The 26,380-nt window shown below is 34.4% G+C and overlaps 1 protein-coding gene across 19 annotated transcripts in view; it reads right to left on the minus strand.

The window, feature by feature from the left end:
• ZNF644 (zinc finger protein 644) overlaps positions 1-26,380 on the minus strand; it is a 105,404-nt gene that overhangs the window by 25,889 nt on the left and 53,135 nt on the right. Inside the window, exon 2 of one of the 19 annotated variants that reach the window (XM_053655415.1) lies at positions 11,687-11,775. The exons of 14 other annotated variants lie outside the window; for them this stretch is intronic. Coding sequence is in view for 3 of the 5 variants with exons in the window: in XM_053655410.1 (XP_053511385.1) it covers positions 4,683-4,718 (36 nt within the window). In the remaining 2 variants the exon portion in view is untranslated. Of the gene's footprint in view, positions 1-4,682; positions 5,258-11,686; positions 11,776-17,295; positions 17,375-26,380 lie in introns of those variants that run through there. 4 more of the 19 variants (XM_053655416.1, XM_053655410.1, XM_053655422.1 and 1 more) reach the window with 4 other exon arrangements.

Here is a 26,380-nt window from a genome sequence, read left to right on the forward strand (position 1 = left end):
TCCTGATAGTTCTCATTAACTCTGGTATAAAAACTAAAATGCCCAGACAGGAATAATCTCATATAAGCCTGAAATAAATGACAGAATTTTTTAAAAACTAGACTGAAAGACACTTTCTGTCCCTACTTATTATAATCACAGAGGTAGACAAATATATGCTCAAGTCAATTTGAAAGCCTATATTAGCTTTTCTCAACAGGAAGCAACGTTGCTAACGAAGTGGTAAATTCAGTGTTAATGAGTGGCTTCACTGTTACCACCTCAGAGGTAAAACCTTCCATGTTCCATGTTCTACCCATCTGTTCTGGTGTTAGAGGTTCAGAGATAGAACAGACGCTTCCCATTTAAAGCAACTTCATTGGTAACCCCTGAACAGCAGGGTGACAAACTATGATCATGACGGCTTGGAGACTGCATCCTCATTACCAGAGTGGCTTTCTGAGAGCTTTAGGAAAGTTCATATTCTGAAGATACCAAACTGTTTTGCTCAAAAACATATCAAGAATATATATGCATAATAAGGATCTTTCTTCTACAAAATGTTATCTAGCAAAAAAGAAAAAAGATTAAATTAAATATTGTTAAAAAATAAAATCTTTAACAATCAAAATTTTCCTTCACACCTACATAATGAAGTATGCCCTATTTGCCCCCAAACATTTAATGGTTATCTCTACGCAAAAACTGGGAAGTTACTCTTTTTCTGAATATCTTATTAGCACATGCATATTAAAAATCATCAGTTAAAAAATAAGCTATAAGAAATTGACTCACTAAACTGGTATTTTAGCAAAAAAATTTTTTTCCTGTTTTAAATTTCAGAACATATTTTAACTGAAAAATATTCAAAATACATTTTCAATAGTATTCAAGACTCATAGCTGTTGCATCAAGATACAGGATACAACAATGGGTCAACAAAATACACTGCACCGAATGATGGACCTAGAATTCTTACATCAAATATCATCTCTCTACAGTCATGGTTTATTATATGGCATCCAGGCAAGAAAGCATTTGACCTGTAGGCTAATTTCACATTGTCTCATATAGCTTTTCCAAGTATCTTTATACAGTCAAATATATATGTAACAGCCACCAACACCATTTCATGTTAATATAACCAAGTAGGGAATATATTTGAAGAAAGGCGTTATTTATTAGGTTTAAAAAAGGGAAACTAATAAATTTAAAAACAAACTAATGTTATATTGCTTAGAATCCCTAAATTTCAATGAATTTGTCATATCAATTAGGATATTTTTATAAAATATTTAGACATTACTATGTCCTTCATGTAATCATAACCACAGAATTTTTCTTTTAATTGAATTTTAAAATGTTCTTGCAGAAAATTAACGCACTTTATAAAAAGCTGCAAATGAAATTTTAAATCTACATAAAATATATTTCACTTTCTAGAAAATCATAATGAGTTCTACAGCTGTAACTGCCTGTAGTTATATACTGTGAGCATTAAAAAAAAAGTACAAAGGTCAGATCTGTCTTCAAGATGACAGATCATCACTTATATGCCTCAAGCTAGATTTATTGTCTCAGAAATCTCAAACATCAGTATTTTTGCAAACTATCAGCACTTGCTATAACACCCTCACTGCACTACATCTTGAGGTTACTACAGAAGAAATGAGGTGATAATTGCATATTAACATAATTATTCTGCAATCCCTCTGAGCAAGCTTCCTAGGTCACTCAGTAATTCAGATTATATGCAATCTGCCTGTCATCAAATCTATGCTGTCCACTTTCTGTTCACGTATAACTCTTTTTTGATAGAAAGCTTAATTTCATTCTTTTATGTACATTAACTGTATATAATTATATTTATTGCAAGTAAGTTAATATTTTGTGGGTACTTATTACAGAATGCTAACCTTTGTCATGCAGTATAATTTCCCATAAAAATATAGTAAAATTTGGCCTTGTTCTACATTAGTTCATGAATAACTACATTACACAGCCCTAAATAAATTATCACATTGCCCACTAGCTGAGTTACAGTTAGAATCTGTCAAATTTTCACAAACCCTATGTTGTTCATTTAAATTATCCTTGAGAACACATGACAACTCCAGTTAGTCATATATGCAATTGGGTTAAGAAGAGAAAACCATTCACCACTGTCATTGTAACTGCAAAACAAATCTCAACTGAAATGCTACACCTAAGATTATTGTAGTATTTAGGCCTATATATACTATACACAATATACAAACATATATACCCAAATCTCATCTAGTTAACAGTGCAAGTGAAGAAGAGTACACTATACATCCATATCATCCAGGTAGTATCTTACTCTGGATGTCACGTTGAGAGGAAACACTAAAAAGATACAGAACATTCAAAAGAATTCCAACATGCCACATAATGAAATAAAAAGAAAACTTAGTATGTTTAGCCTAATAAACAATCAATACAATTAACAATCTTCAAATGTTTAAAGCTTTGTAGTATAAAAGAAAAATACACAATGTGTTTGAGTCGTAAAGATGTAGACTTCCTCTCAAGAAGAAAAACTAGATAAACAGGAATAATTCAACACTGCAAAAGGTAGTGAACTGAATGACTTAGCACGTTGAACTATTTGTTAGGAACAATGCAGAAGGGAATATGGCACTGGAAATTGGATAAAATAATTTTTAGGTCCTATCTCCTCAAAAATAGTATATATGTTTAATGTTTGCTTATTACATTATTAACATTTAATACCATTTGAAATAATAAATTAAAAACAAAAGTAAAATACACTATTGGACTTTAAAAACATTCTCTAAATTCAAAATTACCTGAAATAATCCTTTATTTAACTTCGAGTTTATTGATAAGCTGATTCTTGAACAAATGACTAACAGATTGAGGCCACAGAGTTAATATTCATTACGTACAAAGGTTTTTTCTATTGGTAGTACCCCCCAAAAATTTGTCAGAGTTTGAACATTCAAAAAATACACCAATCATAAGCACAAAAATAAAGAAAAAATAAAATACACTGGGCACATAATGCTTCTTGCAAACAGCTTGTGGCACTGCCATGATAAAGTAATGATCTACATGATTTTACCACCTACCACCAAATTACAATGCACCTGAAGAGTTTTATTCCTGATACTACATATAATCATTATTTAATAGAAAGATGTTACAAATACTGAGGTCCTAGATCATAATCACTTAGTAACACAAAATGATCCTTACTGCACAGTATACTAAATATTAATCTGACATATCTCTAGGAGCTGCTGTATGGTAAACTGAAGCAGGTAACTAAAAGGAGGAAAAAAGAAAAGGGGGTAGGAGGACTACAGAGGCATATATCTTTAACAACCTGGAAAAATAAATGAGAAGCAACAGCAGTGAAAAAAATATGGATATTCGCTAATCAAAGGTTAATTTCTAATGAACGATTGTGCAACTGAAAGAGTCAGGACAAATTACAGTTGCAACCAAAGAAGCATGCTAAGTAAAATTCAGCATAAAATGGCTGCTTGTTGGGTTGTTTATGCTTTCATAGAGACAAAACAACTGAAGTGATGATCTCAGTTTTGATAGGGTACATGATACACATATACACATGGTTCTAACCAGAACAAGTCATGCTTGGAAAAAAAAATTAGCCCTGGCTGGTGTAGCTCAGTGGATTGAGTGCGGGTCTGCAAACCAGATCGTGGTTCGATTCCCAGTCAGGGCACATGCCTGGGTTGCAGGCCAGGTCCCCAGTAGAGGACACATGAGAGGCAACCACACATTGATATTTCTCTCCCACTCTTTCTCCTTCCCTTCCCTTCGCTCTAAAAAAAATAAATAAAATATTTTTTAAATTAAAATAAGTGGTAACTTCTTTGTATGTTTTCCAAACCAATCAAACTTTCAGCCACAATTGTATAATTAACACAAGTCAATTTCACACTCCAGAAGTACAGTTGTTCAACTTTGTCCTCCACCAACAGAGACTTAGTATTAAATGCCATGAATTGTTATGTTACTTCTAGTCTTTCATTCTTCAGTCTATAATGAATTTGCACTTTGTGCTTAGTTTTGAGATATTTTAAAAGCATTAACCCATCATGCCCAATAAGTGTAAAAGAAATATGTCAAATGTCCTAGGGAGCCCGGATTGGTTTTGCTCAGTGGGTTGGGCATTGTACCTCAAACTGCAAGGTTCCTAATTTGATTCCTGGTGTGGGCACATGCCTGGGCTGCAGGTCAGGTCCCAGGTTGAGGGCATGCAAGAGGCAACCAATGGATGTTTCTCTCCCCATCCTTCTCCCTCCCTTACCCTCTCTCTAAAAAAAAGTCCGAGAGAGACAAAACATAAAATCGTATTAGACATGAAAACAGAGATCATTAAAAAATGACAAAAGTAGTAAGATAAATATTATATATGAGGTCTCTCCAGAAGGTATAAAACAGAGACATTGATTGAAGAAGATACAAGACGAGAAACACTGTACACAGGACAATGATGCCTCAGTCCCCTTCAAAATAAGCACCTTGGGACCTCGCACGGTTCTCACACTCACTGTCAGCTAGCTGCCCCATCGCATTTTCCTGAATCTCATCAATGGCCTGAAATCTGTTCCCTTTCAAAGGTGGTTTTAGTTTTGGGGAAAGCCAGAAGTTTCAGGGCACCTAATCTAGGCTGTAGGGGGCTGAGTTACCTGGGTGATTTGATGTTTCACAAAAAATCTCTGCATGAGATTTGATGCACAAGCAGACACATTGTTGTGATGAAGTTGCCAATCACCAGGTGCCCATAGCTGTGGCCTTCTGAATCATCTGAATAGTTTCCGTGGAGAATTGTTCAAGCTTAACACAAAATTCGATGCATATTCATTGCTCTACTCAGTCATTCTGAATGCAGTGGCCACACAGTACACATGTTCACTCAATGGTGTCTACCGCCCCCACTGACTAGTACAGTGAAGTTGTCATTGTTCAGTATGAGCACTCCAGTCCACTCTCCTTGGCTGCCACGTTACATGGATGTCATATGAACCATTCTTTTTATATTAACAATAGCTGGACCTTTTCTGGACAGACCTTGTGTGCATACAGCATGAACTGCTTAAAAGTTGAAATAATTCAGAAGGGTGAACAGAATTTCACCATTAAAAAACATAGTGCCACAATAAATAAATAAATAAACAAATAAATAAAACTGAATTTAAAAAATTTAAAAACTGAAAATATAAAAAGGGCTTTAAAATATTGTGCCCATTCATTTGGCAGTAATCAGCAAAAGAGAAGAAAATGTGACAAAGTAAGCTTTTAAGTACAGAATCAACTTCAATGTCAGATGTCTATCTACCTAATGGTTATTCGGGAAAGTCTAGAAATTTGTTTAAGAACTTAAAAGACAGCAATGCTCTTAGTACTGCTGATGAAACTTCTCCAACCATGCATGATTACACAGGATCAAGGTCCATAAGAGTGTACATTTCAAATTTAGTGGCATGACTGTAAATGTAAACAATTACAGCTTCTAAGAAAGTTCTTACAACAGCTGAAGAGATCATCTGTTCCTTAATGGAGTGGCTGGAATACAACAAATGTTATGCTATTTCTTAAAATACAAAACAATTTTCATTGTTTCAGTATTCTGAAACAATTCCAAATTCAAAACTTCACATATTCAACTATATATACACCTTTTAAAACTTTGTATATTTTAATAAAGTAAAATTCATTATAAAGATTATATTAATTCATTTGTCAATCACATATTAATCACATTTAGAAAACACAAAATTGTTTATAGTCTAAAATGGAAAGTAAACTTGGGAGATTATGATACCCAAAGAGTAAATTATTTTATTGAATTATGACAATTTTATAGAAAGGGTTCAGAATGTAAAAACAAATCTTTAATTCTGTAATAATCTATAATGACGACTTAACCTTTTATCTGTATTATACACATTTATAAATTCAAATTTATGTATATGTAGATGGGAAATCGTGCAAGTATCATTAAAAAGTAGCGCAAAACAAAACCAGAAATTTTATTCATTTTTAAGTAAATTTGTAAATTCATATTTATGTATATGTAGATGGGAAAATGTGCAAGTATCATTAAAAACTAGCACAAAACAAAAACAGAAATTTTATTCATTTTTAAGAAGATTTTATTTATTTATTTTTAGAAATGAGAAAGGGAAGGAGAAAGAGAATAAGGGAAATATCAATGTGTGAGAGAAACATTGATTGGTTGCCTCTTGCACGTGCCCAGACCAAGACCAAACCAGCAACTCAGGCATGTGCCCTGACCGGAAATCAGAATCAAACTGGTGACCTAGCACTTTGCAGGACAGCGCCCAACTGACTGAGCCACAATGGTCAAGGCAGAAATGTTATTTTCTGTATAACAATATTTTTAGTAAAATATTGTTACTGACTCTAAGTGACATTACCATTTACTCAATTTTTTCCTTTCTCTAAAATCAGCCCCCTCAAATCCAATCATCTTCTAAGAAAATATTCCAAAGTAACCACTATTCTACAATTATGTTCATTTAGGATGGTAAAAAATTAAATACAAAAAAATTTGCTTTCCTTGAAACAGAGTACAGTCACTACTTTTTCTCTGATTTAGCACATGAGTTGCTAACAAGTTTTTACTTATTACATGTTCAATTCTGTAGTTTCATTTATAAAACCAGCAACATTTTCATTGTGAATTTTAATAATTACAAAATTTTACCAAAATGTTACAAAAGATACTACATAGTATTTAGAAAATGCAAGTACTTATTAATTATCAAATGTATAGCTCTATTCAAGCAATTATGATTTAAAAGAATTTCTTTCAGGTTTATTCATATGAAGAGAGAATGAAGAGATAGCAATTCTGAAGCATAAGAGACCTACAGAATGTATGATTTACAGTTCACCCAATCCATAACACTCAAATGTTATCAATAGTGCCTTACTGTTTTATAAAAGGTAACTAAAGCACATTTAAAGTTGAGATGATTTCAGGAAAATCTTATTCTTAACATTAATTAATCAAATGTTATTGCTGGTTTTTGTTTGTTTTCTAATCACTGTACTGGTATCTAACTGTGGAAGACCATACAGGGATACATATATACGCAAAACTTCTATCAAAAAGTAAAACATTATATTCCCAGTGAGTCATGCTAATTACACATTCTAAAGTTGAGAAGAGGTGGAAGGTACTATAAAATACCATGGCTAAGAAATGCCTCACAGAAAAGAGAGGGCTTGGGCTAAATTTTATACTTCAGTACCAGGAGACTCTTTGGAGACAGACATGTCTGGGTTTGAAAACTGGCTCCACAACTTTTAGCTTGGGGCAAAATTACTTCACTTTACTTAAACTTCCTTGGCTTTATCAATAAAATAAGGATAAAACATATTTTTGGATTGTGAGGACTAAATAAAACAACATACATAAAATATGTAGCATAGAGCCTGGCATTCAGTAATTACTCATTAAATGTTAATTCCCTATGACGCCTGCCATTAACTTATTTCATTTGCGTAGTGATGACAGGTATTTTGTGCACTGATCCTAGTGACAGAGGTCCTTACAAGCAGAAATTGATTCTAAGAGGAGATACCTGGGACTTTGTGCTACTCCCAGGGTATAATAAACTGGATAAATGAGAAGGTAAAAAGTCAGAAGAAGCAGCTTATCTTAAGAGTTTCTGGGGCTAGAATAATAACACTCCTGTGGGGATAAAGCAGAGCTTCAATGAAGTAATATTTAATACAGCAACGAACAGGGGAATTACAGTGCTTTACCCAATACTCCAAAGAAAAAGGACATGAGCCCTGGCCGGTGTGGCTCAGTGTAGTAAGCACCAGCCTGCAAACTGAAAGGTCGCCAGTTTGATTCCCAGTCAGGGCACAAGCCTAGGTTGCTAGCTGCGTCCCCAGCTGGGGGTGTGCAGGAGGCAGCCAAGTAATGTTCCTCTCACACATCAATGTTTCTTTCCCCTTCTCCTTCCCTTCCCCTCTCTCTAAAAATGAATAAATAAAATCCTTTATTTTTAAAAAAAGATACAAAAAACCCCCCCATAAAGTAGCCACTCAGGATTTAAGAGTTTCTGATTCCTTAGGGTCTATCAAGGATATGAATTCATCTTTCCTCTCCCGTAACATGCCAAAGAAATCAAAGCAGATGGACTAAAAGAGAGACATACAAAGGTGTATAATGCCATAAACTACAACAATCACTGGCACAGACTGCTGGAAAGAATGAAATGATAATTTCAAATAAGAAAACTAAAAACAGGTTTTATACACAATATGAGTGAGAGTAGCATATTCTGTAAAAACTAAATGGTTTAAGTCAATGGGGTACTAATTTCACAGAGTTCGGAGTAAAATTATTTTGACTATAGATCCTATACAGAGACATATTATATTGGGTCAGCCAAAAAGTTGTTTAGTGTTTTCTGGCCCTAACAGTGCTTAGTTGTCTTTAACTTTATTCTAAACAATTTTGTTAGATTGTATTGTGTGACAGCTGTCCGATCAGCATGCATTAAAATTTTTTCAAAACTGGTGAACTTTTTGTGCAGCCATTTTAATATTAAAGATGGAAGAAAATATATAACATATTATACTTTATTATTTCCAGAAAGGTAAAAACACAACTGAAATGGGGAAAAAAAAGAGTTGTGCAGCACAGGAGAAGGTGCTGGGACTGATCAAACATGGTTGCGAAGTTTCTTGGTACTGTTGACATTTTGGCCCAATAATTCTCTTTCCTGTGAGGCTGTCTTATGCACTGGAAGATGTTTAGCAGCCCCCCTGGCCTCTATCCACTAGCATAGAAGCCAATAGCAGGAGATAGCTGACATACTCAAAACACCCAAGTCGATACAGTTATTGGTGAAAATGAAAAGGTGTCTTTTATTTTATGAAAAATACTGAACAGTTTTTGGCTAACTCAATATAATATTCCAACGTGAGGACACACAGCTTCTCAAAGTTACCACTTACCTAAGATCTCAGAAGAAATTTTCCAAAGGGTTTAATGTGTGGGGATCTGAAAATGGCTAAAGTTAGTGTGTTAAGTATAATTTTTATTATTTTATACAATAATGAGGCTATATACTGTTATTAATAGTGACTAAAATTATAATTTGCTTCTTAACATTGTAAGGTTAATTGCTAGAATAAAAAGAGGAAGTAAATACATTTGATATACGTAATATCCTCAAATTCTAAAACTACTGTGGTTCAAATAAAAAAGTATGATATGCTTTCAGTGGTAAGCTGACAAAAAACTTCAAAATAAAAAAGTTAAAAACAAAACTTCCAAGAAAACAAAAACAACCCTCAATAAGTGAGTGGAAGAGCAGAGTGGTTACAGCTAAGGAAATGGGATAGCTCCCCAGAACACATGTTTTTAAGGAGCAAGAAGAGGCTAAAAAATAAAAGTTAGGGGACACAAAGTCTAAATCCATACAGTATTTCATGTAGGAATTATAGAAGAAACCAGGGGAATGGAGGACACAACAGAATAAAACTCAGAGCCCGAGACACAGAAAACTTCAGATTAACAGGGCTCAATCAGTGCTCAATAAATGAAGAAAAGGACATGTCACCAAGGCAAGTCCTGGGAAATTTCAGAACTCTAGGAATAAAAAAGAATTTTATTCATTTTTCAGAAAACAACACAAAAACTAGAGTACCTGTAAAGAAACAAAAGAACGAGCACACACAATTCATCATCAGCTGTGTTGTCAGACTTCTAAGGGAAAATGAATTTTTAAAATCAAATCTGCCTGAAAAAATTACGGAAGTAGAACATATCTGTTGCAATCTCCTGTGCCTTTTCCACTCTCGCACCTACTTCAATTACCAATGTAATACCCAAGTGTATTCTTCCCTTTTTTTCTTATTCATACTTTTTCCACTCTTTGCCACTGCAATTACCAAAATCATAGTCACATGCATCCCTCTACTTTTTGTGCATTTGTGTGTGTGCACATTTGTTTTTTCTTTACAGAAATAAGATTATAGTGTACACATGCAACAATAAATATCCTTGTATAGGCAGCCTTAATGTTTTATTTCAACATAAGTTCTTTAGAACTGTAAGTGTATTTTTTAGTTTAATGTACATTTCCAAATCATTTCCCCAAATTTCTAACAAAATGCATGTCTACCTCCAATATAAGAATGTCTGTTTCTTCACAATCATAATTGTCGCCAGTTATCATGCTGCAAGACCTGAAAAGTTTTCAACCCAGAATTCTATAACTAGCTAAAGCTAGCATTCAAGTATAACGACAAAACATTGACATTTTTGAACAAGCAAAAATTCCAAAAGGTTACTATCAACAGATGAAAGAATTATTCAGTGAAACATTCAGGCACAGAGAGAAGAGAATATATTTAAATCGAAGACATAAGAATCAATACAATTAGTGAACAATTAAACCACTAAAACATGTAATTAAATCTAATAACTGTGGATAATTGTTCAAAATGAATTCTTATGAAATGAAAAGTACATAATATTTAATAACACGAGAAATTGGGAATTAAGGTCCCAAATAGACTTTAACATGGGAAGTTAGACTAGTGGACACTGATTAGAAGGAAATCTTTTTGAAAGTCAGTTAAAATGTTGTAAGTAACTAAAATGGTGAAGTAAGATATATTACTTCAAATCTTTAGAATTAAAAAATGAAAAAATCTGATTTAATAAAAACAAAATGCAATGATGGAAAACAACAAAGGAAAAATAAAGATAACAAAGCATAAAAATTCCAAACACATCAGTTTTTACATTTATTGTGAATGTATTAAGAAAAAGGCATTCATATTTGTATTGTCTTGTTTTTAAGGATGCAGTATGTTGTTTATAAAAGAAATACAGAAATTAAAAATAAGATTATGAAAAGATAAATAGGCAAATGTTAATAAAAAGAAATATATATCTATTATCAAAAATCAAATGAAATTTAAGGCAAAAATAAGCCTAATAAGGATGAAAATTATATACTAATAAAGTATACTAATTAATATAATATATAATAAGATCTACTAAGAAGATAAAATACTCATTAATTCCTTTGCATACAACAAAATGGCTGCAAATATATAATTATAGACTTATAGAAGTATTAGGAGAAATTGACAGTTTCACAGGGAGGCTTTAATAAACACTTCTCCACAAAAGTCAACAGATCAAGGAAAAAAATTCTAGTTTTCCTTACTCATCTCTTGTAAGAACACTTTTCTCTCACATTATAAAAGAAAGGTTCTCTAACACAAATCTGCAAATTTCTGCATCACCAGCAACTGTGCAGGTCAGTTACACCAAGAAGTCTTCCTTACTCTCTTTTATTCCTACTTCATATCCAAACCATCAGGAAATCCTATTTTTACTACTTTCAAATTACATGTAGAACCAATCACTTCTCACTATTGCTACACCCAGGTCCACTATTATCTCTCCTATGTTTAATTTCAACACCTTCCTAATCTGGTCTTAGTGCATCTACCCTTATCTTTTCTTGATACAACAACCAGAGGGATAGTTTTCAAAACCTAAGACATATAATGTTCCTCAGAACACTTCAATGGCTCCCTCTTTTTCAAAATTCTTTTAGGGGGCACGGAAAAATATTTAAAGATACCAATCAAATACACAGAGAGCTCTATATAAGAAACTGACCTCTATACAGACATTTTTCGCCTTGGCCAGGTAGCTCAGTTAGTTAGAACATCATCCCAATACGCCAAGGTTGCAGGTTCAATTCCTTGCTGGGGCACACAGAAGAATAAACAAATGAGTGCATACCATAAGTGGAACAACAACTCAATGTCTCTTCCCCTCTCTCCCCACTTCCCTTTAAAATCAATAAATTTAAAAAATTAAAGGGAAATAGGCATTCATATTTAAAAACAACTAGAACATTTACAAAACTTGACTATTTATTCTAATGACCATAGAAAAATTTCTAACAGGGATAGAAATCATGTAGATAATATTCTCTGGCCACCATGCAACAAACTAAAGACTACACACAATTAAACGGTTACTTATAGCATGTCAATTGTATATCAATAAAACTGGGAAAAAACCTACTGAAATAAAACAAAAAGAGTTAATTCGTGAACTAGAGAAACGTCAGAACAAAATATCTAGAATGAGCAAAGAGAAACAAAGGGATGGAAAATGGAGAAAAGAAGCCCCCCAAAAGATACAGTGGAAAGATCTAACACATATTTAATGGAAATCCTAGAAGAAGAAAATGGGATAGAATAAAAATTTGGAAGAGATAATGGCTGAGAATTTTCTAAAATTGACAAAGGACATCAAGTCATGTTTCCAGAAGCACCAAGAACTCTAAGATGGATAATTAAAAGGAAAACTATACCTGGATACATCACAGTAAAACTAATGACAATGAAAGACAGTGAGAAAATCTTAAAAGTACTTGTAGTTAGAGGAAAAAAAAGAATGTCTACAAAGGGACAGTAATTAGACTAAAAAAAAAGCAGCTCCTGATGCTGAAGAACTAATCTAATAGTTTCAGCTAAATCATACTGTACTCCTGTTGAACATAAAAATATCTCACAAATATTCCCTTTAGACAAGGTCATTGGGTGACACAAACTGCTTTCTTTCACTAAATGAGTTGACGTTTTATCAAATGAGAAGCTCATCCTAGCATTAGTCTGCCTTCCCTACAGATGAAATTTATTAAGAAGGCAATCTTCAAATGAATGCAAACAAAAACATACCAAAATATGAAACACGACAAAGCAGTATGCAGAGGGAAATTTATACTACAAATGCCTACATTAAAAAGTTACAAATCAATAACCTAGTTTTATACTTTAAAGAATTAGAAATGGAGCAAATTAAATGTAAAGCCAGCAGATGAAAGGAAATACGTTAGAGTACAGATAAGAGATAATAGAGAGAATCAAATCAAAAGTTGACTTTCAAAAAGATCAATAAAACTGACAAAGAAACCAACTAGGGAAAAAAGAGAAAAGATGCAAATAACTGAAAATGGGAAACAAATGTAGGAACATTACACAGACCTTAAGAGAAATTGTCACAAAATGCTATGAACTATTAGATGCCAACAAATTAGATAATTGTGATGAACAAATTCCTACAAACACACATATTATAAAACCTAACTCAAGAGAAAATAGAAAATCTAAACAGACTTGTAACAGGTAAAGTAATTGAATTGATAATCAAAAACCTTCCAAGAAGGAGAAGTTCAGGACTAGACAGTTTCACTGCTAATTTTACCATTTAGAGAATTAACACCAATCTTTCACAAACTCTTCCAAAATTATAAGATGGACCACTTCCTAACATATTCTATGAGGTCAGCATTAACTGAAAACAGATTTTCAACTAGTGTGCTATAATGAGGTACACTGGTGTGCAACAAGAATTTTTAAAACATGCAATACCTGACTGTTTAGTCAGGAATATTGACCTCTTTCCCCTTAGATTGTCAAATAAAAAAAACAACAGCAGCAAATGAATCAAATGAATCAAATTTATACCTATTTTTTATCAGATCAGCAAAAAATACATTTTTTGATGTGCTGTAGAATTTTAGTAACTAGTTTATGTTACTAAACTAGTAACTAGTGCTATGAGATGAAGAAGGTTGAAAATTGCTGCACTAGAACAAAGATACCAAAAGTAAAACAAAGACCCTTATGAATATGGATGCAAAAATTCTCAACAAAATACTACCAAATTGAATCCAACAGCACATTAAAAGGATTATATATCATAACCAAGTGAGATTTATTCCACGAATGCAACCGTGTTTCAATAAAGAAAATCAATCAATGTAATACATATTAATAAAACAAAGAAAAAATACTTGATCTCAACAGACACATAAAGAACACTACAAAAATCCAACATTGTTTCATGATAAAAACATCCAACAAACTAGGAATGTAAAGGAATTTCCATAACAGGATAAAAAACATCCTTGAAAACCCCACAGCTAACATACACATTAATGGTGAAAACTTTCCTCTATAAAACCAGTAACAAAGAAAAAAATCAGTAACAAGACAAGACTGTATGCTTTCACCACTGCTATTCAACATTGTACTGGAAAATCCCAGGCATAGCAATTATGCAAGAAAAATAAAAGTGTTTATTTAACAAACCAAATTGGGATTGAAGAAATAAAACCATCTCTATTTGCAGATGACATGATTCCAAATACAGGAAATCCCACAGACTATACACACGCCCCCCCCCCCACTAGAGTTAATATCATCAACAAAGTAAACCTGCAGGTGTAATACCACATACAAAAAATCACTTGTTTTTCTATGCCAGCAATGAGTGAACAAAAAAAATTTAAGAAAATAATTTCATTTACAAAATCATCCAACAATAAAATAGTTAGGACTAAATGTAACCAATGCAGCAGAAGACTTGTACACTAAAAACTATAAAATATTGCTGAAAGAAATGAAAGAAGGCTTAAATAAATGGAAAGACACCTGTGTTCATGAATTCAAAAGTGAATTTTGAATATTTTTAAGATGGCAAAACTTCCCAAATTGCATCTACAGACTCAATGCAATTCCTATCAAAATGCTAATGGCCATTTTTTTTCCAGAAATAGATAAGCTGATCCTCAAATTTATTATCAAACTGCAAGGAACCCTAAGGATAAAAAACAATACTGAAAAAGAAATAAAGTAGGAAGACTCACTTGATTTATAAGAACTTACTACAAAGCTATTATAATCAACGTGTTACTGGCATAAGGGTAGAAATATAGAGCCCAATGGAATAGAAGATTTGAGAATCCAGAAATAAACAGAAACATCTGTGGCCAACTGATTTTTAACAAAGGTGCCAAGACCATTCAAATGGGGAAAAATATCTTTTCAATAAATGTTGCTGAAAAAAATGGACAATCACATGCAAGGGAATAAAGTTGGACCACTGCCTCATATCATGTACAGAAATTAAATAAAAATGTATCAACAATATAAAATATAACTAAATCTATAAAGCTCTTAAAGTCTAGAGATGGATCTTTATGATGCCAAATTTGGTAATGGATGATTAGATCTGAGAGCAAAAAACAGAGCAAAAAAATAGATAATTTGGACAACATTAATAAAAAACGTGTGCACTAAAGGACATTATCAAGATATACTTTTTAAGGGTTTAATGTCCAGAATGTATTAAACAACTTAACAACAAAGAGATAAGCAACCCAATTTTAAAAACAGGCAAAGGCCCTGAATAGACATTTCTTGAAAGATATATAAATGGCCAACAAGCTCAAGAAAAGATATTCAACATCTTGGTCATTAAGAAAATCCTAATGAAAACCACAACGACATACTATTTTACCCCCATTAGACAGCTTTAATTAGCCCTGGCTGGTGTAGCTCAGTGGATTGAGCACGGGCCTGTAAAGCAAAGGGTTGACAGTTCGATTCCCAGTCAGGGCACACATGCCAGGTACCCAGTAGGGGATACATGAGAGGCAACTACACATTGATGTTTCTCTCCCACTCTTTCTCCTTCCCTTCCCCTCGCTCTCTAAAAATAAATAAATAAAATATAAAAAAAGCTTTAATTAAAATATAAAAAAAGCTTTAATTAAAAAAGAAAAATAATATGTGTTAACATGTGTTACTGAGAATATAAGAATGTGCAGAAACAGAGACCCTTAAACATTGCTGGTGACATTGTGGAAAAGTTTGGTGTTTCCTAACAAAGGTAACATAGAATTATATATGACCCAGTTATTCAAATCCTAGAATATATACACCCCAGAGAACTGAAGACATATGTATACGAAAACCTATATATGAATGTTTATAGGATCATTATTCATAATAGCCAAAAAAAGAAACAAAGTACATGCTATAACTTGGATGAGCCTTGAAAACATGATGCTAAAAGAAAGAACATAAAAGTCATCTATTTTATGGTTCTTATAGCATGAAATATCAAAATAGGCAAATCCATAGAGACAGTAAGTACTGGGTTACCACCAGGTGGTAGTAGAAAGGGGCAGGGGAACTAGAAGTAATTACTTAATGGATACATAGTTTTTAAATCAAAAAACCGGCCGCTGCACAATACTGTAAACATATAAATACCGCTGAATTGTACAATTAAAATGATGAATGTATATGAATTTCACAAGTAAAAAAGGGAAGAGAGCATCATAAAATGACCCTATATTCTGATGACATTCAATTTAAAGCCAACTTCTACTTTCTCAGACCCTCTCTAAAATTACCCAACTGAAGTCCAAATTCTGTAATAGGTTCTTTCTAATACCCTCTTACAGAGACAAAGGTTCCCTACTGTGTGTGGAATCCCTGTGCAACACCTAAACTTGTCCAGCTATAGGTGTTCTTCCTGGTCTTTTTGGCTGGAAGGCATCAACAAAACTAACAACTAATTTCCTAACAGAAGCAAAAGAAGACAGAACACAAAGGGATAATATTCTTGTTAAAAGAAAATGCTGTACACCAGAAACTAATAAAATACTGGATGTCAACAGTAATTGAAAAGTAAAAAAACATAAAAACCTACTGCAAAGCCAAAAAGAAAAGAACTGCCAATCAAGAATTCTAATCTGGAGAAAATTATCATTCAAAAGTAAATATGAAATAAAGCCCATAGCCAGACAACAAAAACTAAGACAATTTTTTTCAGTACCAATCTACAACAAATGGTATACTAAAAGGTGCTCTTAAAAAAATCACAGATGGAGAACTGAAGATACAGGAAGGAATAAAAAGTTATGAAACAGTAAGTCTGTGGGTAAATTTAAAATAATGACATAAAATAGTATCTTATGGAAATTAAAACACATATGAAGTTAAAAATACATGAGCATTATAGCAAATACACTGAACAAAGGGTAAGGGGCAGAATTAATAGAATTAAAGTGTTTAGGTTCTTTGCATTGTCTGGAAAATATGAAGTAATATTAAGACTCTTGGAGGTCAAGGATATATGGTGCAAAGCAGTTCCCAAAAGTGCAATGTGCAGAGCACCTGAGAGTTCCCAAGATCCTATTAGAGGACTCCTCAAAATCACAACTATTTTCATAATAATACTAAGACTGTATTTTATATTTGCCTTTTTCACTCTAATTCTCCTACAAATGTATAATGAAGTCGCCAAGAATATGACTTGTGATATCCCAACAGATTTGCCGAGGCCAGTAGTCCCAGACCCTTGGAGCATCGTCCTAAAACTGAAGAATTGCAGGTTTGATTCCCAGTCAGGGTACAGACCAGGTGGTGGGTCTGATCCACGGTCCAGGTGTGTATGGGAGGCAACCAATCAATGTTTCACTCTCACATCGATGTTTCTCTCCCTTCCTCTCTCCCTTCCACTCTAAAAGCAATGAAAAAAAAAATGTCCTCAGGTGAGGATTAAAAAAAAGATTGTCAAATAAAAAAATGACAACAGCCAACACAACGATGGCTATCTGGTGTGACTTGACCTATTTTTTTGTCAGATCAGCAATAATTTTTTGGTGTGCCATGAGATAGAAAAGATTGAAAATCAGTTATAGAAAATAACATAAAAGAGTATCTTCGTATTGTTGGAGCAGGAATAGACTTCTTCAATAGAGCACAAGAAGCACTGACTTTGAAGGAAAACAATGATAAATCAAACTACATTCAAAATTAAGACCCTCAGTGGGTTGGGTGTTATCTTGCAAACAGAAAGGTCGCCAGTTTGATTTCCATCGGGGCACATGCATGAAATACCATCCAGGTCTTTGGGTTCGGGGCATTCCAGAGGTATGATTGATGTTTCTTTCCTCTTTTTCCCTTCCCCTATCTCTAAAAACAAACAAATTTTTCTAAATGAAGGTCTTCCTTTCATCAAAAAATGAGGTAAAAATGGGATATGTTTTTTCAACAAATGTAACTAAACAAAGGGTTTGTATCTACCATACACAAAATCTCCTAAAAACAAAATAAAAAGGACAGAAACTCCAATAGAAAAGAGGGGCTCATATCCATAAAATATATAATTCCTTTAAATCACTAACACAGAAAGTTCAGTAGTAATAACAAAATGGCAAGGGTGGGGAGAAGAGACTTCACAAGAGGATACCCAAAAGTCGATAAATTTATGAAAAAGCACTAAATCTCATTGGAAATCAAGGGAATGCATCCTACAGAAGGACTAAAATTAAAGAAGCTATTAATACCAAATGTTAGTGAGAATATGGAACAACAGGAGCCCTCATATCCTGTTAATGGGAAAGGTACAACCACTGTGAAAACAATTCTTATGTTATATTCTAAATTTCAATATATAATACACTAATGACCTAGCTATTTTACTCCTTGTATACGGGGTCTGTCTGGAAAAATCCCACCTATTGTTAATATAACAAGGTCTGTGCAACATAGATATAACCTAGCAGCCAAGGAGAGTGGACTGCAATGAGCATGTGTGAACAAAGACTACTTCACTGTACTAGTCAGTGGGCGTGGTAAATACTGTTGAGTGAGCATGCATACTTTATGGACATGGCATTCAAAATAACTGAGTGAGTGGAGCAACAAATCTACATCAACTCTTGCATTAAGCTTGAACATTCCTCCACAGAAATTATTCAGATGAGTCAGAAGGCCCTCATCTATGCGCAACTGATGATTGGCAGCTTCACCACAATATGCCCACTCATGCATCACATCCAGTGCAGTTTTTTTGTGAAACATCAAATCACCCAGGTGACTCAGCCCCGCTACAGCCCAGATTTGACACCCCATGACTTCTGGCTTTTCCCAAAAATAAAATCAATTTTGAAAGGGTAGAGATTCCAGACCATTGACGACATTCAGGAAAATTCAACAGGGCAGCTGATGGTGACTGAGAAAACTGTGTGAGGGCCTAAGGTGCCTACTTTGAAGGGGACTGAGGTGTCATTATCCTATCTACAATGTTTCTTATACCTTCTTCAATAAATGTCTTTATTTTTCATATTACATAGCTGAATACCTTCTGGACAGATGCCATATACTTAAAATAAGTGTCATGCATATGCCTCAAGTAATATGTACAAGAATCTTCATGACAGCATTATTCAATCCAAATGTCCTTTGAAGCCAGGCCCATGGTCACTCCAGGATACAGGAAAAAGAGTGGCTGGGAAAAGAAATGGGGTTTCTGGCAGTATTCTATTTCTTGATGTGTGGTGGTCATGGGGTGTTTACTTTGGCATGTCACTGAAGTCTACACTTACACTCTGTGTACTTCCCTATACTTACTATATTCTTAAAAAAAAAAGATTTTATATGCTGTATATGAAACCTAGAAATCAATAGTTACAAATACTTCAGCTATTAAAATCATGTCTGGGGACATAATAATTTTCCACATCTTACAGTTCGGGATCCTTTGTCCAATTAAACAAAGTAAATAAAATATCTTAAAAGGACTGAGTTTTCAGAATGCTGCAGTAATACATAATTAATTTAAATTTTCTGTCTTCCTATATGCTCCATTTATCACCTGAAAAAAAATTAGCTTTATGTAAAACAAAACACAGATCTCAGAAAATGTTAATATTAAAAGAATATTGAAGATTTTGTTTCTAATATTAAAAGTATTTTCCCCAACATTTAGAAACAGAGGATTAAGAAAAAATATAAATGAGTTGTATCAAAAATTTGCTTCCCTCCCTAAACTAAGTCTTGACTTATATTTTTATATTCCACTACAGTTCAATAAAACTCGACTTTATACCACCAATTAATATTTCATATGCAAAATCAGAACGAAACATTTGTAATGTTAGGCTGCTTAATATCAAATACGTTCCATCTCAACTTAATCATTTATGTAGAACAGCACAGTTAAGATATTCTGATTCATTTTTAAGCCAAGCAGTGCCACCAAGTGGTAGGAAATTCTTTTTCCAAAATACCACTGAAGCAACAGAAAAAGTTATACTGGAATACAACATTGGAATGGAAAGAAATCAATCTTTCAATAAATTAGGTAAATAAGAATGTAAAATATCTTGGTACAAAAGTTTAAAAACAGAACAAAAGAGGTCAATCTTTTGTGCAAAAAGTATGTATTGCTATGATGGACTTAAAGTTTCAATGTTAAATTTTTCTTAGGAAGCAAGGGACTCTGAATATAATGCTTTAATGCTTCCTTTTTCTTGCTTGTTGTTTTTGAATTCCATATTTTCTTAAAAGACTTTAAGTTGCTTTAGAAATTAATGAAAAACACAGAGTAAAAGACTTATGGGTTTAATAACAATGTCACTCTAAGTACAGTGACTGAGGAGAGTAGAAAAAGATCTGTTTCAGGCCTTTTCTTCACTTATAGATCATCTTCCCATTTCTCCAAATTGTCTTCTAAGCGGCTCTATCGGTTCCTTTCTAATCAGTTCTTCATACCTATAGTCAGAATAATGAACTCTGTGGAACTCTGTGGAACACAACGTTTTTCTCTCTGAGGACATAGCTCCAACTCTTAAACATAGCTAAAATGGCTTGAATGGGCCCTGCCCCAGTCTAGCTTCATACTTTATTCCAAACAGTATTCAGGAATTCAACCACACTGGCCCTTTCTCAAATTTTCCAACACAATTCTTCTTATCACGGGGCCTCTGTATATGTAGTTTCTGTGGTCTGGAATCCTGCTCTCCTCTCCAGCCCTCCATCACATAAGCTTAGTTAATTTTAACTCAAAACTTCCTTCAAATCATAGCTCTAAACATCATTTACTCTGAGAAGCCTTCCTTGAACACTCTACATTTCAAATACTTTTTTCATGTGCTTTTCTAAAAAAGATTATTTTTAGACAAAGAAGGGAGGGATAAAGATGGGGAGTGAAACATCAATGTGTGGTTGCCTCTAGTGCAACCTGTCTCTACTGGGAACTGGCCTGCAACCCAGGCAGGTACCCTGACTGGGAACTGAACCAGCAACGCTTTGGTTCACAGGTCCATGCTCAATCCACTGAGCTATACTAGCCAGGGCCTTTTACACATGCTTTGAAGAACTGTCCCTTTTAGAGTTTTAATGCCTTTCAAATATTCAACTGACTGTAACTGCTGATTAATCTCTTTTTTTCCAATGAACCAAAATTTCAAGAGAAGGGAATATCTCTTGTTGTATAAGGTCTTTCCAGGAAAAGTCCAGCCATTGTTAATATAATGAGAACAGTTTGTGGGATACTGATGTAACCTGGCAGAAAAGGAGTGGACTGGAATGCACGTACATGAACAATGACGACTTCACTGTACTAGTCAGTGGGGGTGCTAGATGCTGCTGAATAAGCATGTGTACTGTGGTGGACATGGCATTCAAAATGACTGAGTGAGTAGAGCAACAAATCCACATCAAATTTTACAGTAAGATTGAACACTCCTCCATAAAAACTACTTAATTCATAATGCCGCAGCTATGAGCACCTGGTGATTGGCAGCTTCATCACAACAATGTGCCCACTCACTCATCACATATTGTGCATCGCTTTTTGGTGAAACATCAAATCACCCAGGTGACTCAGCCCCGCTACAGCCTAGACTTGGCGCCTCGTGACTTCTGGCTTTTCCCCAAACTAAAACACTTTGTAAAGGGGAGAGATCCCAGACCATCAATGAGATTCAGGAAAATTCAATGGGACAGCTGATGGTGACTGGGAGAACTGTGTGAGGCCTCAAGATGCCTATCCTGAAGGGTACTGAGATGCCATTGTCCTATGTACAATGTTTCTTATATATTGTATCTTCTTCAATAAATGTATCTAGATATAAATGTATCTAGATTACATGGCTGGATATCTTCTGTACAGACCTCATACACTGTTTTAAACAACTAGTAGGTGTGCAAATATCTAAATGAAGACACAAAATGCAGGATAACTATAAAGGATAATAAAGCTTATAATCAGTCAATTATGGGAATTAAACAAAGCACACTTTTTTAAAAAGATTTTATTCATTTTTTTAGAGAGGGGGGAAGGGCGGAAGAGAGGGAGAGAAACATCAATGTGTGGTTGCCTCTTGCGTGCACCCTACTGGGGACCTGGCCTGCAACCCAGGCATGTGCCCTGACTGGGAATCGAACTGGGGACCCTTTGGTTCATAGGGCGACCCTCAATCCAATGAGCCATACCAGCCAGGGCAGCACACTTTCTTTTTATCAATTTTTTTATCCAGACACACTGCAGGTTTCTGGGTAGATTTTCACTAGCCTTACGTGTGTGCACGAAAGATAAAAGGTTATTTAATATTGTCACTAATAGAAAAATAAGAATATGATAAGTCTCTTGTACATTTATTGTTCTATCATTAACTTCCATTGGCCTAAACAGCAACCATCTCCAGAATGAACTGTTCAATTTTGATATATAGTATAAACTTTGTTATTATAATTAAAATTAGTCAAGATGAATTTTTAAAACAAATTCATATCATAAATGACATAAAGATAAGGCTCTAACTCCCTCTCAGATTTATAACATTTTTTCCTAAATACTTTAGTATAACTTTTAGAATAACACAAGTGCATTCATTATCTGCCTGCCATGGTAAACCAAAAATTACAGATCTGATAATGCATTATATCTTGCTATTATGTTCTAAAAGTATGATTAAACATTCATTTAAAAAGTTACAAGTAATTTATTCAACTCATTAGTTCACTCAGTTACAAAACATTTTGAACTCAATGTTTATAGAATGAATGAGCTACAGCCTTAATTCCTAGTACCTCAAAAGATAGCTGTATTTGGAGACAAGGTCTTTAAAAAGGTAACTAAGTTAAAATGAAGCTAACAGGGTGGGCTCTAATCCAATTAGACCAATGACTTTATAAGGAGAGATCAGGACCTACAAAGACACCAATGATGCATGCTCACAGAAAACAAGACTGTGTAAAGACAACAAAAAAAGTGATCATGTATATGTAAGCCAATGAGAAAGGCTTCAGAAAAAAGCAAAACTGCCCTAACTTTTTTAGCCTTCAGAATTGTAAGAAAACAAAAATGAATTTCTGTTGTTTAAGCCACATAGTCTATGGTATTTTCTTATGGCAGCCCTTACAGACTAATATACTTACCCTGACAGAACCAATGAGATGTTTTATATTATATTACATATGAAGGTTCTAGTCTATTGTGACATATGCTAAATACTAAAATCTGTTTGGGTGTATGAGCAGGTATGCCTAAGAAAAAATTTTAATCTTGCCCACACATACTACTGCAACCCTGTGAAGCAATGAAATAGATCTCTACCTGGATAGATGCCCATGTCAATTTCATCACTGGTAAGAAGAGAATAACTTAGCTACTACTTACCTGGTATATAAAACATATGTATCTCGTTTCAGACCATAACATTTGGGGCACTTGCAGATAACTGTAATTAAAATAGTTTGCCAAGTGTCCCTTTCTATGGCTGAGAAAATTGTGGATTAGTGGTCAGAAACCTAGCTGTGCCCCAGAAAAACTTAAGTCTTTTCAAAAACAGACTGCAGAACTTCTTCCCTGAAATGTCTGATCCAATTTTGCTAAGGTCTAAGGCTTTCTTAATTACACTGATACAACTCTTAATACACAGTCAGGATAATCTACAACAGGTTTTCCAAACATGTCTGCACTTGGGGATCTTAAAGAAAAAAAAAAAAAGAATGCTCAGTCTCCCTCTGAAGAATTTGGAAATGTGGTTCTGGCACTATTATTTTAAAATATATCCTAAAATATTATATATTATATATAAAAGGAATATATATATTTTTCAAATCTCTTAGGGAGCTAAATGTGCAGCCATGATTGAAAACCGTGGTCTAGAATCCAGGCATCACGATTATTTTATGCTGGTATTAATGAGGTATGTGCAACCAAATATGCATATCTATGAGTATGAATGATTAGCTATTAAAAATATATTATCACATTCTGTTCAACATATTTTCCTTAGAAGTAAAGACAATGGAAAGTATAGTATACAATGCAGTACGGCTACACTTTTAAAGGCATCTGTGAGCCTTTAATTATCCAAATGCAAAAGGGAATGAGACCCTCAACAAAATACTACCAAACAGAATTCAACAACATACTCAAAAGATCGTACAACATGACTAAGTAGGATTTATTCCTGGAATGCAAAGATAGCCTTATATATGTAATATATAGGACAATTAATATAATATACCACATTAACAAAAGGAAGGACAAAAAGCATAACCATCTCAATTGATACAAAAAAATTTGACAAAATTCAACATCATTTTAGGATTTTAAAAAAACCACTCAACAAATAGGAACACATTAAGAACAGAACTTCTGGCCAAGATGGAGACATAGGTAAATATACTTTGCCTCCTTGCACAACCAAACGAAGGACAACAACATGTTTACAAACAAAAATAACCAAAACTGCCAGAAAATCAAACTACATGGAAGTCCAACAATCAATGAGTTAAAGAAACTTTCATTCAGACTGACAGGAGGGGCAGAGAAATGGGCAGGGCAGCTGAGGCAGAGAGGACGCATAGCAAAACAGCAGCTGGCAGACCACACAGTCCCATATTTGCATGTGGATAAACTGGGAGGAACAACTGGAGACCGAGACAGACCACGCAACCCAGGGTTCCAGTGTGAAGAAATAAAGTCTCAAAACCTCTGGCATAAAAACCTGTGGAGATTGTGGTGGCAAGAGAAATTCCCAGCCTCCCAGGAGAGTTCGCTGGAAAGACCTACTGAGTCCCAGAATGTACACATAACCTCCCACCCACCCGGGAATCACCATCAGAAGGGCCCAGTTTGCTTGTGGGTAGCAGAAGTGACTGAAAGCCGGCAGAGAGTCCAGAAAGTGATATTGTTCCCTCTTGGACCCTTTCTCCACACACAGTGCCACAACACAATGACGTGGGTTGCTCCACCCTGCAAACACCTAAGGCTCTGCCCCTTACAACATAACAGCTGCACTGAGACAAAAAAAATTATGACCCTAATGAAAGAACAGATCCAAGTTGCAAAAACAGAACTAAAGTGATGAACAGATAGCCAGCCTATCAGATACACAGATCAAACACTGGTAATCAGGATGCTCACATAAATGGCTGAGTATAGTTGCAACACAGAGGAAAAAGTGAAGGCTATGCAAAGTGAAATAAAGAGAAATGTACAGGGAACCAATAGTGAAGGTAAGGAAACCAGGAACCAAAGCAATGATCTGGAGCAGAAGGAAGACATAAACATTTAACCAGAACAAAATTAAGAAACAAGATTTCAAAAATATGAGAAGCCTAGGAACCTAAGGGACAACTTTTAATGTTCCAACATCTGAGTCATAGGGGTGCCAGAAGAAGACGAGAAAGAGCAAGAAATTAAAAACTTATTTGAATAAATAATGAAGGAGAACTTCCCTAATATGGCAAAGGAAATAAACTTCCAGGAAGTCCAGGAAGCTCAGAGAGTCCCAAAGAAGTTGGACTCAAGGAGGAACACACCAAGGTACATCATAATTACATTACCCAAGATGAAAGAAAAGGAGGAAATCTTAAAAGCAGCAAGAGAAAAGGAGACAGTTACCTATGAAGGAGTTCACATAAGACTGTCAGCTAATTTCTCCAAAGAAACCTTGCAGGCAAGAAGGGGCTGGAAGGAAGTACTATAAATCGTGAAAGGCAAGGACCTATATCCAAGATTGCTCTATCCAGCAAAAAGGATAGATTGCTCTATCCAGAAATTGCTCTATCATTTAGAATGGAAGGGCAGATAAAGTGCTTCCCAGATAAGGTCAAATTAAAGAAGTTCATCATCTCCAAGCCCTTATTATGTTAAGTATTAAAGGGAATTATCGAAGAAAAAGAATATTAAAAATATGAACAGAAAACGACAACAAATTCACAGCTATTAATAGAACCAAAACCAAAACCAAAAAAACTAAGCAAACAACTAGAACAGGAAGAGAATCACAGAAATGGAGATCACATGGAGGGTTAGCAGCAGGGAAGGAGAGGAGGGGGAATAGAGGAAAAGGTACAGGGAATAAGTAGCATAAATGGTAGGTATAAAATAGACAGGGGGAGGTTTAGAATTGTATGGGAAATGGAGAAATCAAAGAACTTATATGTATGACCCACAGACATGAACTAATGGGGGCAGAGGAATGCAGGTGGGAGGGAGGTGCAGGCAGTGGGGAATAAAGGGGGGAAATGGGACAACTGTAATAACCTAATCAATAGAATGTATTTAAAAATAAATAGGCATACAAACAAACTACCTCAACATAATAAAGGCAACATATGAAACACCCACTATTAATATCACACTAAGGGGCAAAAAGACAAAAAGTTTTACTCTAAGATCAAGAACAAGACAAGG

The sequence above is a fragment of the Artibeus jamaicensis genome, unplaced genomic scaffold, assembly GCF_021234435.1.
Source record: "Artibeus jamaicensis isolate MK-2021 breed Jamaican fruit bat unplaced genomic scaffold, CSHL_Jam_final scaffold_1019, whole genome shotgun sequence".
NCBI classification, from domain to species: Eukaryota; Metazoa; Chordata; class Mammalia; order Chiroptera; family Phyllostomidae; genus Artibeus; species Artibeus jamaicensis.